Source organism: Poecilia latipinna, unplaced genomic scaffold, assembly GCF_001443285.1.
Source record: "Poecilia latipinna isolate Pla-1442-1.1 unplaced genomic scaffold, P_latipinna-1.0 Scaffold18, whole genome shotgun sequence".
Taxonomy (NCBI): domain Eukaryota; kingdom Metazoa; phylum Chordata; class Actinopteri; order Cyprinodontiformes; family Poeciliidae; genus Poecilia; species Poecilia latipinna.
This window is the reverse complement of record NW_015112634.1, coordinates 621,986-634,953: the sequence shown is the minus strand read 5'-3', so window position 1 is coordinate 634,953 and position 12,968 is coordinate 621,986. Positions and strand designations below refer to the sequence as shown.

The 12,968-nt window shown below is 36.2% G+C and overlaps 1 protein-coding gene across 2 annotated transcripts in view; it reads right to left on the bottom strand.

Moving 5' to 3' along the window:
• Positions 1-12,968, bottom strand: part of pth1r (parathyroid hormone 1 receptor) — a 68,022-nt gene that overhangs the window by 18,428 nt on the left and 36,626 nt on the right. The window contains exons 2-4 of one of the 2 annotated variants that reach the window (XM_015034644.1): positions 11,727-11,817; positions 3,897-4,007; positions 3,047-3,168 (exon numbers count right to left, since the gene is read on the bottom strand). In XM_015034644.1, coding sequence (XP_014890130.1) covers positions 3,047-3,168; positions 3,897-4,007; positions 11,727-11,817 — 324 coding nt within the window. Of the gene's footprint in view, positions 1-3,046; positions 3,169-3,896; positions 4,008-11,714; positions 11,818-12,968 lie in introns of both variants that reach the window. The other variant, XM_015034635.1, reaches the window with a different exon arrangement.

Sequence of the window (12,968 nt, the reverse complement as noted above, 5' to 3'; positions counted from 1 at the left end):
TTTTGTAGTGAAGAACTGCGGAGGAGAACTGCGGCTGATCCGAGGTGGCTAGAGGAACGTGTCAACATGTTTTAGCATGATTGAGGCGGAGTCCTGTAACTCGTGTGGCGGAGTTCTAACAGAAATTGGACTCGCAAAGCAACCTTGACGGAGAGGACGTCGGCTGAGCGAGCAGGTCTGAGTCAGTTTTATTCCTAAAATGGGGAGAAGAGGATTGTCGTAGCGACATCGCACCCGAGCTTCATCAGGCCTGCAACGAAAACTTTAACCGGTACCGGACAGTGTGTGTGTGAGTGAGAGTATGGGCCCATGTGCGATATTGTGCTTAAAACTGTAAATTCCGGCAAATGTATGGAGTTATGTTAGTGACAAAAGTTGAATTCTGGTTATATTGAAACAACAATTCAAAAGAAAAGTTTTGTCAAAAAAAAAAAAGTCAAAAAAAAAGTAAAAAAAAAAAGGTTTATTTTTCCAAGTTCTTATTAAAAGAAACTATTCAGTTAACTGGTTGTCTGGAGTTAATTGTGTTACTTTAAATGAGTGTATGGCAACTGGACGAGTAAGGATTTACTCAACATAGGTAAACCTGCGTGGTATCTACCAGAACTTAACAAACCCAAATAGCCACTCCACCAGTGAGTTTAAGTTCTCATCCCAGTTAATAGCAGACAGAGTAGTGGGGTGCTACATACATTTTTCCTACGAAAATATAATAAAAAAAGAACATGAGTTCCACACTTGTATTTATCACAGTTTGAGAACCACAGTCAAATTTAATTAATACATTTTGTATAACAAGCATTTGTATCACTGTAATCAAAGTTTGTTCTTAAAACCTCAATCAATTTACTTCTACCCGGTCAAAGAAAAATGTCAAGTTTTGAAATGTGAAAGACAGCAACACAATTTAACAGCTTGATCATGCAGCAGTTGCTTGGTAGGTAGGAGCTGGTAAACTGATCCTCTACCAAAACCTCTCTACGTCAATATGCTCAGAAGCCAATGAACCTCTTGAAAGCTGTGCTGCTGTTATCATTTAGCGTCAGGATCTCGAGCCAGGAAAAACGTGTCTCTCAGTTGTGGCGAGGGTCTGCGGTATGGCAGCTTTTTCTGTGCATGCTTCACTCTGTGCATATTTATTTCTGATTAACTACTGGAAGTGCTCCTTGGGGAAAAAGTCAACTCCTGAAGACATTAAGGGGACAGCTGTACAGCGCTGTTTCAAAGCAAAAAGGAGTGAGAATCAACGTTTAGGACAGCTTAATGCTATTTGAAAAGTGCCTTTGATTTAAAGGTTTGAAGGTTGTACTTCAAATGAGTCATGAATAGAAACGCAACTAATGCTCAATGCATCTTCAATAAAGATACAATAGCATCAAAGTGGGAAAAATGAGACTAATGGAAAAATGTGTTGTTCTCTTTTTTTTTGAGAGTTTTATTGTGCCAAATATATGCTATTTCATATTTATTGCTCCATGTCCTCATTACATGAGGACTACAATATAATTTTATGATGCATTAAAAATAGTCATTTCAGCAGCTAGTGTTAAACATTATCTCAACATTGGCCCTAATTGTGTAATTATTGGTTTTTACTCCAACCATTAAGATAGAAAAAGCTAAAAAAAAAAATGTCAACAGCACATGAGGTCTCAAATTTTCATTCGGGGAAAAAACAGTTCAACATGGACAAAACTACATCTGTGGACTTACTCTGATAATACTCTTATCTAGCTGCATTGGAAGATGATTAGTAATGACATAACAATAACAATAATACAGGTAGAATTTTAAAGATTTAGCCAATATCTCCATGGCCAAAGTAAGAGCCACAGGACTTTCAGATCTAGCTCCCCAGCTTTTCATACTATATTAAGCTGACAGTTTTTGTCATTTAAACAGTCATCTACACGGGATTCCAATTAAAATGATGTCATACATATTAACATTAGCTACATCAAAATTTAAAAGATTAACAGCATGTCTAAAGCAGTGCTAGGCTAATGACTCCCAAAAATTGTAATTGTAGCTTGTGTTTTTCTGATACTGATAACCTTTCCTCTCAGGCATTAACTTGTTCAGGTTACATTTGTAGCTTATTGGAAACACAGGCAGGAGAAAGTGATACAGAAGAGGAATAAACCTATATAAAATCCTGTTCCGTTGTGGTTGTGATTTCTAGCATCGAAAGGAAATGCGATCATGTGCAAACTTGGCTTCTATATTGGTGCTGTTTTTAACCAGGGAACCCCTAGAATAAGTTATTTTTAATCTCAATGAGACCTAAATAAATAAAAGTTGCAAACCAAAACGAAATTTGTTTTTAAAGATCCCTGTGTATTCAGTTATGTGCAAAATAAACTGCGATTGAAAGAAGCCAAATCTTTTGAGTGCGGACGAAAGGTGCAAATGGCTCAGAAAATGTCAGTATTAACAAAAGTGTGAACAGGACTTTGACCAAGCCTGTGCAGAGCCCTGACAGAAACTCCATCAAACACCTTCAGGACACATAGAATGAGCTGCAGCCATGTGGTCTTACCAATCATTTGGGGTAAACATCAGTAAGACTTTTTTAGCCTAAAGACTGTTCTCTCTCTGATGCCATCTCTCTCTCTCTCCCAAACCTCAAAACTGGTGTAAAGAGAGGAGATATAAAGTTTCAACACCAACTTCTATTTGAGCAGTTCAAGTCGTATATCATATCATATAAAAACAAAGAATAAAGACAATGCTGCATATTTAAGCAGGAATTTAGCTAATTAGATGCATTTTCAAAGAGTAACCACACTGCCACCCTCTTATTATCTCCAGACATTAAGCTCATAACATAATAGTTTATTAACACTGCACATTAATGAAAAGGCATACTGTAATGTTTTACTCATTTCACAGGAATTCTAATTACATGTTTTCGTTGTGTAACTGAGAATGGCTGTAATGTCTTGAGTATGACAGTTTGGCCTGCTGGTGCATGGCTGGTGCTCATAATTAAAACTAGGGATGCTGTGCAACTTGGACATGTAAGCAGAAAAGAGAGGGGTCCCACCTTTTCATGGATATAGTCGTTAATATGGAGGAATTTAGAACATTCACTATAATTGGCCCATGTTTTGTTGACTGAGACGAGCTTCCACGTTCCATTGCTGTCACAGCGACGGTATGCCAGTCCTACATACCAGAAGGATAAGAAAAAAACAACAAAAAACATTAGGTTTTAATTATAGATTCAAGCTGCATAATCAACCAAGTCTCACAGGAGAAATATGTGAAACATCAGTACACTATTCTAAAAATCACAAAGTGCAGCATGTTTTACAAGCAAGCGTTTTGTATTATTATTTGTGTTTAGGATAGTGGATACATAAAATAAAACCTGCAGAAAATTATGTACAGTCATGTGAAAAAAGGGCATTATGATTGCCTGTAGGTTTTTCTAACATTGTTAGACATATAGATATCTTATATAAAATGTACCAATATTGAAAAATTCAAGTACTATAAATGAACTATGAAAATGTCATTTTCAGTTATTTTTGTAAAGGGCAAAAATGCCTTTTTTTAATGAGAAAAAAGCATTCTGAAAGAGGCATGCCAATTTTAAATCACTTACATTTAATTTGGTATCCTGCTGGCTTAAAATGAGCTCATGAATCTGGTAAAAAAGACTTAAAGACTCCAAAAAACCTTGAATTTGTTCACATTAATTCTCATAAACGTAAAATCAGAGACAGCGCAAATTTAAATCCAGAATCCCCAATGAATAATGAGGAGCTAATTAGACTGAATTAGTAAATGGAGACCAAGTTCAATATATGAAAGGTCCAATTTACATGTAAATTAAGAAAAGGGTTTCCTATAGAATGAAAAAAGTCACAACTCTGCAGACCAAGTCCTACCTTTGTGATTGAAGTCATGAATGTAGTCTGGACACAATGTGAACACAAGGTCTCCAGGATGTCCTTCAGGCCAGCACACAATGCCATCCCACTCTGGTGAACAAAAGCCATCTGAGGACAAAAACAACATTGACTTTAAAAAAACAAAACAAAAAAAAAGACCACAAAGCTCTGCTCTCTTATGATGACAGTATTGTAACAAATCTCAACTAACATACAGAAGAGCAGCAGCTCTGTTCGTTTTTTTTAAGGGTTGTGTTTTCATTTTAAAATGTAGGCCAGTTGCTCGACTTGTGTGTTTATGTAAATTAGAAGCAACCGTGTAATTTGCGGTGCGTCTGACAGTAAATAAGACTTTTTTTTTTTTTGTCGAGTCAAAGGAAAGTAGGGGTCATTCAATGAAACACACACTCTCACACTACTTCCCATTTGTTGCAACATAATCAACGTGTTCCCAGTATGTTGACAACAAGGTGCCAATTGAATCGAGTGTGTTTGTTAAGGGTTTATCAGTTGTGCCAAGTTTCCATGAGTGCTTTATTGTTTTGAGAATCAAACAAGTTTTCTATTGTATAGAAATGATTTCAGCATGGATCTCATTTATAAACTTTTTTCTGCAAAACTGGCTGCATAATAGCACTCTAAGTGGACTATTATGGATAAATTAAATTACTGTGTGACATAGGTTACTTCTAGGTCTATCCATTTATCCAGCTATTGAGAGATAGTCTGATAAATAGAAAGCCTGTTGATCCCAGGATGTAATAGTGGGAGTAGCATTCTTTTCTCCACAAAATCATGGCAAAATTCCCTCTCAAGGCTTGGCATTTATGTTGTCTTATTGAAAACATCTGACCACTCTGACCACTAATAAGTAGCTGTACATAAAACTTAAATGATCCCGTCTTTGCAGCAGATCCATTATTTTCTCATTCCTTGAGTGAGTTGCAAAGAACCATGTGACGCTACAGCGACTTGCATTTTATTCGTTTGTCACTGAGAGCATGAAATTAAAGGGCAGACTTTGTGGAGCTGACTGATTCCTGTAGATCTTTGGTGGGAAAAAAACATAGTTTAGTTTCAAAAATCACTCTGACCACACATCCTGGAAGTAAAAGTAGAAAAGCTGCTTTCCTTTTGCCATAGATGTTATTACCATAAAGACCACCTACTTACAGGCTTAAATTAAACTCCAAAAAAACACACACACACAAGTGTGCAATTTCCCGTAAATTTCTTGACCACGATTTAAATATAAACGTGACTACGAAGGAGTTTGGGTATTAGTGATGTCACTGGGGGTTTTAGAAAGTTTTCTTTCCCCCCCCCCCCCTCACCCATTTGATTCCAAGCTGCAGATGTCAAAACACATTTTGCATTTTCTCCTCATACATACGGTTTTTTATAATGATCCCCGGTGTTGTTCTACACCCAAAACCACAAGCTTCAGGGCTGAGCTATTTTCACACTGGCAAGGTCTGGGGATTTGATCCCACATCCCTCCACTGTCCTCTCCAGGCAAACCTCAGTGCTCCCCCTCAAGGAAAACATTGTCTCAGCAATGTAATGATGACTTTTGTCTATTTAAAGAATCCAAATCAAATGAAACTCTATCAAACCATTGCAGAAAAATGAAGAAAAAGGTCAAATGTATATATAATATGCAGCGCTTTGTGAAAGCACTCCTACTCTGTAAACCTCTTCAGTTATTTTCACATTGCATCCACAAACCGGAATTTCATGTGAAAAAATTAAAACAAAACAGTGATAAGAAATGAAAATAAACATGGTACTGAACAATTTGTATTTACTTATTCATTTATTCTAATTAAACAACTACCATCAAACCCACATGGATACCCTTTCATCCACTGTTGCTTAGGTTGTGTGTTTGAGGTTGTCCTATTAGAAGTGGAACCACTTTAACCAGTTTGCGTGAGACATTCTGTAACAAATCTTTCAGGTCTTCATAAAACAGCTGGATTTACATACAGAACAGATTACACAAGTGGAATAATTAGATGACTGGAAGGCAATTGGTTGTACTCAATTTTATGTAGAGGTATGAATGCAAAAGATTTTGACCACAGCTGTATGCCACAGGTTTTGGATTTTCATAGCTGGAACATTTTAAAAGCCATGTGCTGTTTTCTTTCCGTCTCATTTCACGTCTGTAATTCTATACAATGCCAATAAAATACATTTAAGTTTGTGGTCATATGTGAAAAATTTCTAACAGTATAAAACCCTTTTGCAAGGCAATAAACATCATTTGAAATATCGGAAACTAGAGATAATCTCTATCAGGGATTAAAGATGAAAAATCCAGGCAGATGCATCCTATGTGAAAGCCACAGGGAGCAGAAGGGCCACAAAGAACCATGACTAAATAAGCCTCTGCACTTCTTGTACCACCAACAGATTAAAGAACTGGCTGATATTAAGAAATCCTTAAAGTGGATTGGAAAAGTACTAATAGATGCGATGGAGGCAATGACCTTGGTACATAAATGTGCAGAACCCAAGAACATTTTTAGAGATCTCTGCTCATAGGGAAAAACCTTTGGATGACGAGCATAGCCCTCACGTTTCCCAGTGATCTGGTAGAGAACCCTGAGGTTCAAGAGAGGAAATAATTTCCAAATGTCGAGTGCTAGGACTTAGCCAGGTCATCAGAAAGCAAAAGCAATGTTTTTACAGGAATTTATCAGAAGATCTTACAAGTCTACATAACTTTGTACTATAAAATTAGAGCAGAAGTTTTTTTTCCTGCCTTCCATTTTAAATAACTAGAAAATGCCAGATGTGGCTTTTAAAATCAAATGAAGCAAAGTCAGAGCCATTATCTTGGGAGAAAAACAAAACAAAATAAAAAAAATAAAAAATCCAATCACGTACTTTAAGCAAGCATGTAGTTTGTGTTTATCCAGGCATATGACACAAGCTCGTCAGAGAAATGTTTTTCTGGTCATTAAGGAAACATGCTTAGTCTAATTTCTTCAGTTGTTTTGTTTTTAAACTGACATGTTCAACCTTCCAAAAGAGGTCAGAAAGCATACATGCCAGATGAATCACAAACAGTGTAGCACAGAGTCATTGTGTATGCAGGGTCAGCTCTCGTATACCGATGCTCTGATGTACCCTGAAACCAGAGCCTCCAGCATTAAACAGAGCTTCTGTCAGGATATTACTGCAACGTTTACTTATTTCACTATGTGAAAGGAGTGTATAATGTTTTATGCTTTATGTGTGTTATGTGTATTAATCATACTCAAACCTTCCTTTCTATTAATTATGCTTTTAGGCTTTGAGTTAATGGAAACATGATATCTAATTTCCTAGAAGTTTAGAAGATTATATCGGCCACCTAAATAAACTGTTTATAACACAGCAGTGTCATCTAAATGTAATAATAGTTTCTAAAAGGTTATTTTTAAAATATATGTTTAATATGACCCCAAAAAAGCCTAATCAGAACACCTATTCTAATTTATAGCAGACACTATAGGTTCCCTGTCCATTTATTTAGTGCTGAACCTTCTTTCTGCCTGCTTTTGTTTCTTCCACCACAACCCATGCCACTAACAATTATTTCCAATTTTCTTTAAAATATGCCATGTTATTGGAAGTCGAAAACTAGAGCTCAAAGGCTGTTACCGAGATGCCTGTCAAATGGCATCATCCAAGGGCTGATCTGGGATTTTCACATGCAACTCACAGGTTTACAGAAAATGGTTCAGGAAGGAAAAAATGGGGGCAAAAATGCTTTGTTGGTGTCAGAAGTCAGAGAAGAATGAGCATGCAGGTTGGAGATGATAAAAACACCACAGCAGCTCAGATAACCAGTTATAACAACCGAGGTACACAACATAAAAGCCCAACATGTCAAAACCTAAAGCAAAAGCTCATACTCGGGTACGAGCAGGAAACTAAGAGTACACAGCTCACACAGGTCCAACAAACATTCCTAATGTTACAGAAATGTCCATTTTAACTGTACATTTCAGATAGCAAGAATTTGATGTAAACTTCATTAAAATATTCTGCTTCGTATCTACGGTTCAGGCTGTTGGTAATGGTTTAATAGCATGTGGTGTAATTTTTACTTTGAACACTTTTTGCTGCTTAGAACAAATTGAGCATTGTTCAAATGCTGCAGCCTGCCAGAGTACTGCTGCTGACCATGTTGCTCTCTTTATGACCACAGTGTCCGCATCCTATATTGTCTGCCTCCAGCAGGATATCTTGTCACGTAGCTCAATCCAATAAAGCACTTTCAGGACTTTATGGAACAGAAGATTTGCATCATTGATGTGCAATCGACAAATCTGCAGAAACTGCTGTGTGATGCTGTCACGTCAGTATGGATTAAAATCTGGTTCATTTAGAGTTTAAGCATTTTTCTTCTGTTATGGTCAGATTTGATTCATAACTATTTTTTCCCGACAAAGGGGATTTGGTTAAAGCTTTGATATAATCTACCAGCCAGGAGTCATTGCTGTGCAGTAAACTGCTTCACCTACGACACTAAGTAGTATAATGGATTGCACTTATATGTCTTTTAAACTAGATTTTCTTTTGTACTCTAATAAACACATCTATTTAGAGAGCGATGGTACGCCAAGCCTGGTATGTAAAAATAATCCATCTAGCCAACCATGGTCTACCAGCTTATGCTTGAAGCTTTACAGAGGAGCTGGTGCCTATGTCCCTCAGTCAGAGGGTAAGAGGAGGGTACATCCTGGACCATTCACACACACACAGACACACACAATCCAATCTCTTAAAATTCCCCTTTGGAAATTTTGAGAGATAAATTGAACTAATAACATGCAGGTCCTTGGACTGGGAACAAGCTTATGCCTGGCTCACACAGCAAGATTTCCAACAATCTTAAAAATGTCCTAATTGTCAGAATGGCTCTTAAAATAATCTTAGATGATTATCTGTTGGAATATCTCAACATATTCCTGCTGTGTGCTAAGAGTGATCTGATCCGCTCTGAGGGACATTGGGACGACTCCGATCTAAAATTGGGGAAATCCGACATGCTTGATTGTCCTGGCCCAATATTGCAGTGTGTGGAGTGTCCCCCTATCGACAAACAAGAATGCAGCCTGTTGAATGTGATGTGTAAGCAATGAGAAAGCGAGGTGACAGAAACACAGAAAATAAGTAATTACTATCGCACAACAGACAGTATAGCCTCTTTCTATTTTTTCTCTTTATGTCACAAACTATCACCATTGCTTCTTTCCTGTCAGTCATGTTTGTTAACTCTGAATTTATGTTTGACCTCAAGAGGTTTTGCGAGAATTCCCATCCGATATCTGAATGTTGGTGAGTGAAATCGGTTTAAGTGGAATGTGTTGCTCCTGCAATCAGTCAATTGCAGACAATTTTAAAATTTAGCCTTGTGATTCAGGCAGTAAATACTCAGAGAGACGCCACATATGCAAACTTCTTGCAGAAAGACACCAGACAGATTTAAAACAACTTTACCCTTTTGTTTTTTGTTTTTTTTTTTTTTGCATTTTTTAATGCAGGTCTCTGTTTAGCACGCAGGTATTCTCTTGCAAATTCTTTAGAAGAAAACTAAAAATTTATCTGTACCTGACTGGTTAAATAAACTGACATATGCAATCTTTGTCAAGATTGTACAAAATGTAATGGTACCCGGAAGCTTGTTTTTAAAATGGTATATGCTGGAGGCTGATAACAGACAAACATCACTTGAAATGCCAAAATAGATTAAGAACATTGGCGTTCATATGATAAACAGATTGATCAAAGAATGTTTACATTTGACAGACTATGTGTGCATCTTTGAACACTTGGAACAAGCTCTCCACAACTTTTGGCTTTACTAGTAAAGGTCAGTGCAAAACAGTTTATCATATTAGCAGTTTATGATGAATATGATGTTTAAACATTCAACATACACTTCACGTCAAATAACTTAAGTTAACTTTCATACACTAGTCATAGTCTACTACAAAAAATATAGATAATTGACTGCAGCTAAGCAACCAATGTGAAGCCACTAAGTTTTTTTTCTCTCTTTTTATTTTCTTGACAATTTTGAAAATTGATGCATTGTCACATATTTCTTTTATTTTTTATGCCATGTTCCAACTTTGTCTAAAATATTGGTAAATTTTAATGCTGAATGTTATATGTCTACTGGCTCCACTGGGATCAGAAGTGGGTAAAATCTCATAATAATTAAGAGTAAACATTACTTTCATCAATTTTGAAAGTAATGTTCAAAATTAATGAACATTTTACATCAATTTCATTACATCACTACATTATTTTTTTAGAAAGAAGTGTCATTTTTTCTAAAAGAAAAAAAAAACATCAAAACCAACAGATAAAATAATAAATGATAAACTGTCTATTAAAACACAAGACTACCAATACAGTTTATATACACTTTATTATATAGGTTAGAAATGGATTTGAGGTTAACTTTATTTTTATTTTTTTTCCAAGTTTATGTAACTAATACAAGATTTATTGGTTTTAAGACTATATATACACATCAGCTCAAAAAGTGTGGAGGATTCTTGACTAAACAAAAGATGCTGTTCAGTTGCTAAAGTTCTCAGTGTAAGCATGACTTTTTAAATCTAATATAAGATTCATGGGCTTTTATGAAAACCATGAAATGTTGGGTAATACCCCGGAAGGAATGTGACCACAGGGGAGAGTCAACAATAGCTTTTTTTTTTTTTTTTTTTTTTGGGAATGGTATGTTTTTAATTATACGTTTCATTTACAAAGAATATCGTTTTGAGGGTCAAAGAATTTAATGCCGACCTCATTATTCTGAGGTTTCAAATATAGTATTACAAATGACTTGGTTGTAAAACCCTTAGTCTTTGCTGAACAATCAGATGATAATAATGCAGCAACCACCGATGCAGCATGGTGGAAAATGTTCTTCTCTGGATGGCCATAAGCACAAATACACTACAGGATTGACTTCAATTTCAGTTTCAGGAAAGGCAGAGGGGGGGAAATGCAAACAAAGGGATATCATTTATAAACCATATAACTGCTGGGCAAGTTCTAAGATGACTTTTGGATTTGGATATTGGTACATATTGGAAAATGTTGTTTAACTTATTCCAAAAATATTTGTCAGCCAAAAAATTGAAAAATGCCAAGGTGGCTGTTGAAAAGAGTTTAGGTTCGCACAAAAGCCTGTCACTTGTTTCACTTCTCCCAGAAAGAGAGTCAGTGCTCTATCCAGATCAATGATGTATTTTTGAATTGAATTTAAGCTGAATTAAAGAAGGCTGCTGGTTCTGGGGACTACTGTTGAGCCTCTTCAGATGAAGAGGCAACAAAGGATTTTACATAAATCAAGAAAATTATGAACAATCCTGAGCGTCCTCTTCATGATAGAGTTCCTTCTGTCGGAAGCTTCTTCAAATTTGTTGTAATACGGAACATTACATGAGATTTTTCCTGCTCTGGAGTTGGCATGGAGATGAATGACATGAAATTATAATTCTTAGTAATTGCAGATAATCATCAGTCTTGTAACTATACATACAAATGAACATATTGTCATAAAGTGCAACAGCACAGCTAACAGTGCCTATGTAGCGTATTCATAATGGCTTCTACAGCAACATAAGAAAAGAGCAACGCTTTGCATTTCATTTTTGGATAGGAAAATATTAGCATCAGGAGATATTTAAATGTAGAAAAATGGGTCTGAACCCAAAAGCATATAGAGGTTTGATAAAATGAAGATACTCACTGAAGGATCAGAAACCCAAAATCAAAGAGCCAGACTCTACTCACCGGGTATCTTACCCCTTGACTTGATGTTATCTTCACATTTTTTCTTAGCTTCGACCAGCAGGTCAATCTGCTCCTCTTTTGTCAGCACATCATCTGCATAAACCTGCAAAAGAGAGCAATGAAGAGGACTTAGTAAAGGAATAACTCTAACACTAAGTACTACCAGTGTGGAAAATCTTGTGGAAAATAGCTTCTACAAGAAACAAAGATTATCCTCCGTTTCCTGAAGGCCAGATTACACTGACCACATAGAAGGACAAATCAAAGGGAGTCCAGTGCTGTATTTATTTCTGTCTTTGATGCCATAAAGAATAAATATGAAAATGCCCTATCAGACAGACTCTTCCTCTTGGATAAACAGTGTTCACATATTGTTTATTGCTGCAGCTTGTGTTGTGGTTGCTGTGTCCACTGTTTCTGTGTGTGCATGATGAAAGTCAAAACTGACAACATGTATTCCTAAAAGCTTTTTCACAGTTATGCATTTTGAGCTTTTGAGCTATGTAATGACGATTGACGTGGAGCCTCAGGTGCGGTTTTCCAGTCAAGGAAACATTTTTCATTCTAATGGGTTACACTGACTGACTTGCTGTTTGCTCGCGGATCACTTGTAGGCAGTGACAAATGTGACTGCTTTGTAGGCAGCAACATTCATTTCTAACAGAGCGTGACAAGAAAGGTTGAAATAAAAACATAAATATGATCACCGGGTGCTGAAGATTAAAGGACAGATAAGAACAAATGAGTATACTTTTTAATATTGCTTTTTCAAGACTTTTTTTTCCATTTTGTTTGGAGGGCAAAGGTGACGTTTCCACACAGAGCAATGGAAATAAGAACCTCTGTGTTGCATCCAAAGTCTGGGGAAATTGTTGAAAATAGTTTTAGAGAAAATTCATCCTTAAAAAGATAAAGAAAATTTGTTTTTAAGACATAGCTAAAATAAGAATAGGAAAATAATTTATTTAGGAAAATGAACAGGGATAAAATGTATACTGGAGATGCATTAAAGTCAATTAGTTTAAAATTGTGTAGGTTAAACTAAACACACTGAAGCCTTAGAGTGTCATTCAAAAGCATGATTACCAGTTAAACTGATAGAGCATCACAAAGTAGTACAGCTTAAGTAAGTGGAAGGATAATTACTCTTAGCTTTCAAAATGTTTTACAAATAAAAACACATCAACACTCATCAATCCTGAACCAATACATTCTAAAACCATCTCTTCTTTGAATTTGAGCCGGAAGTCTTTA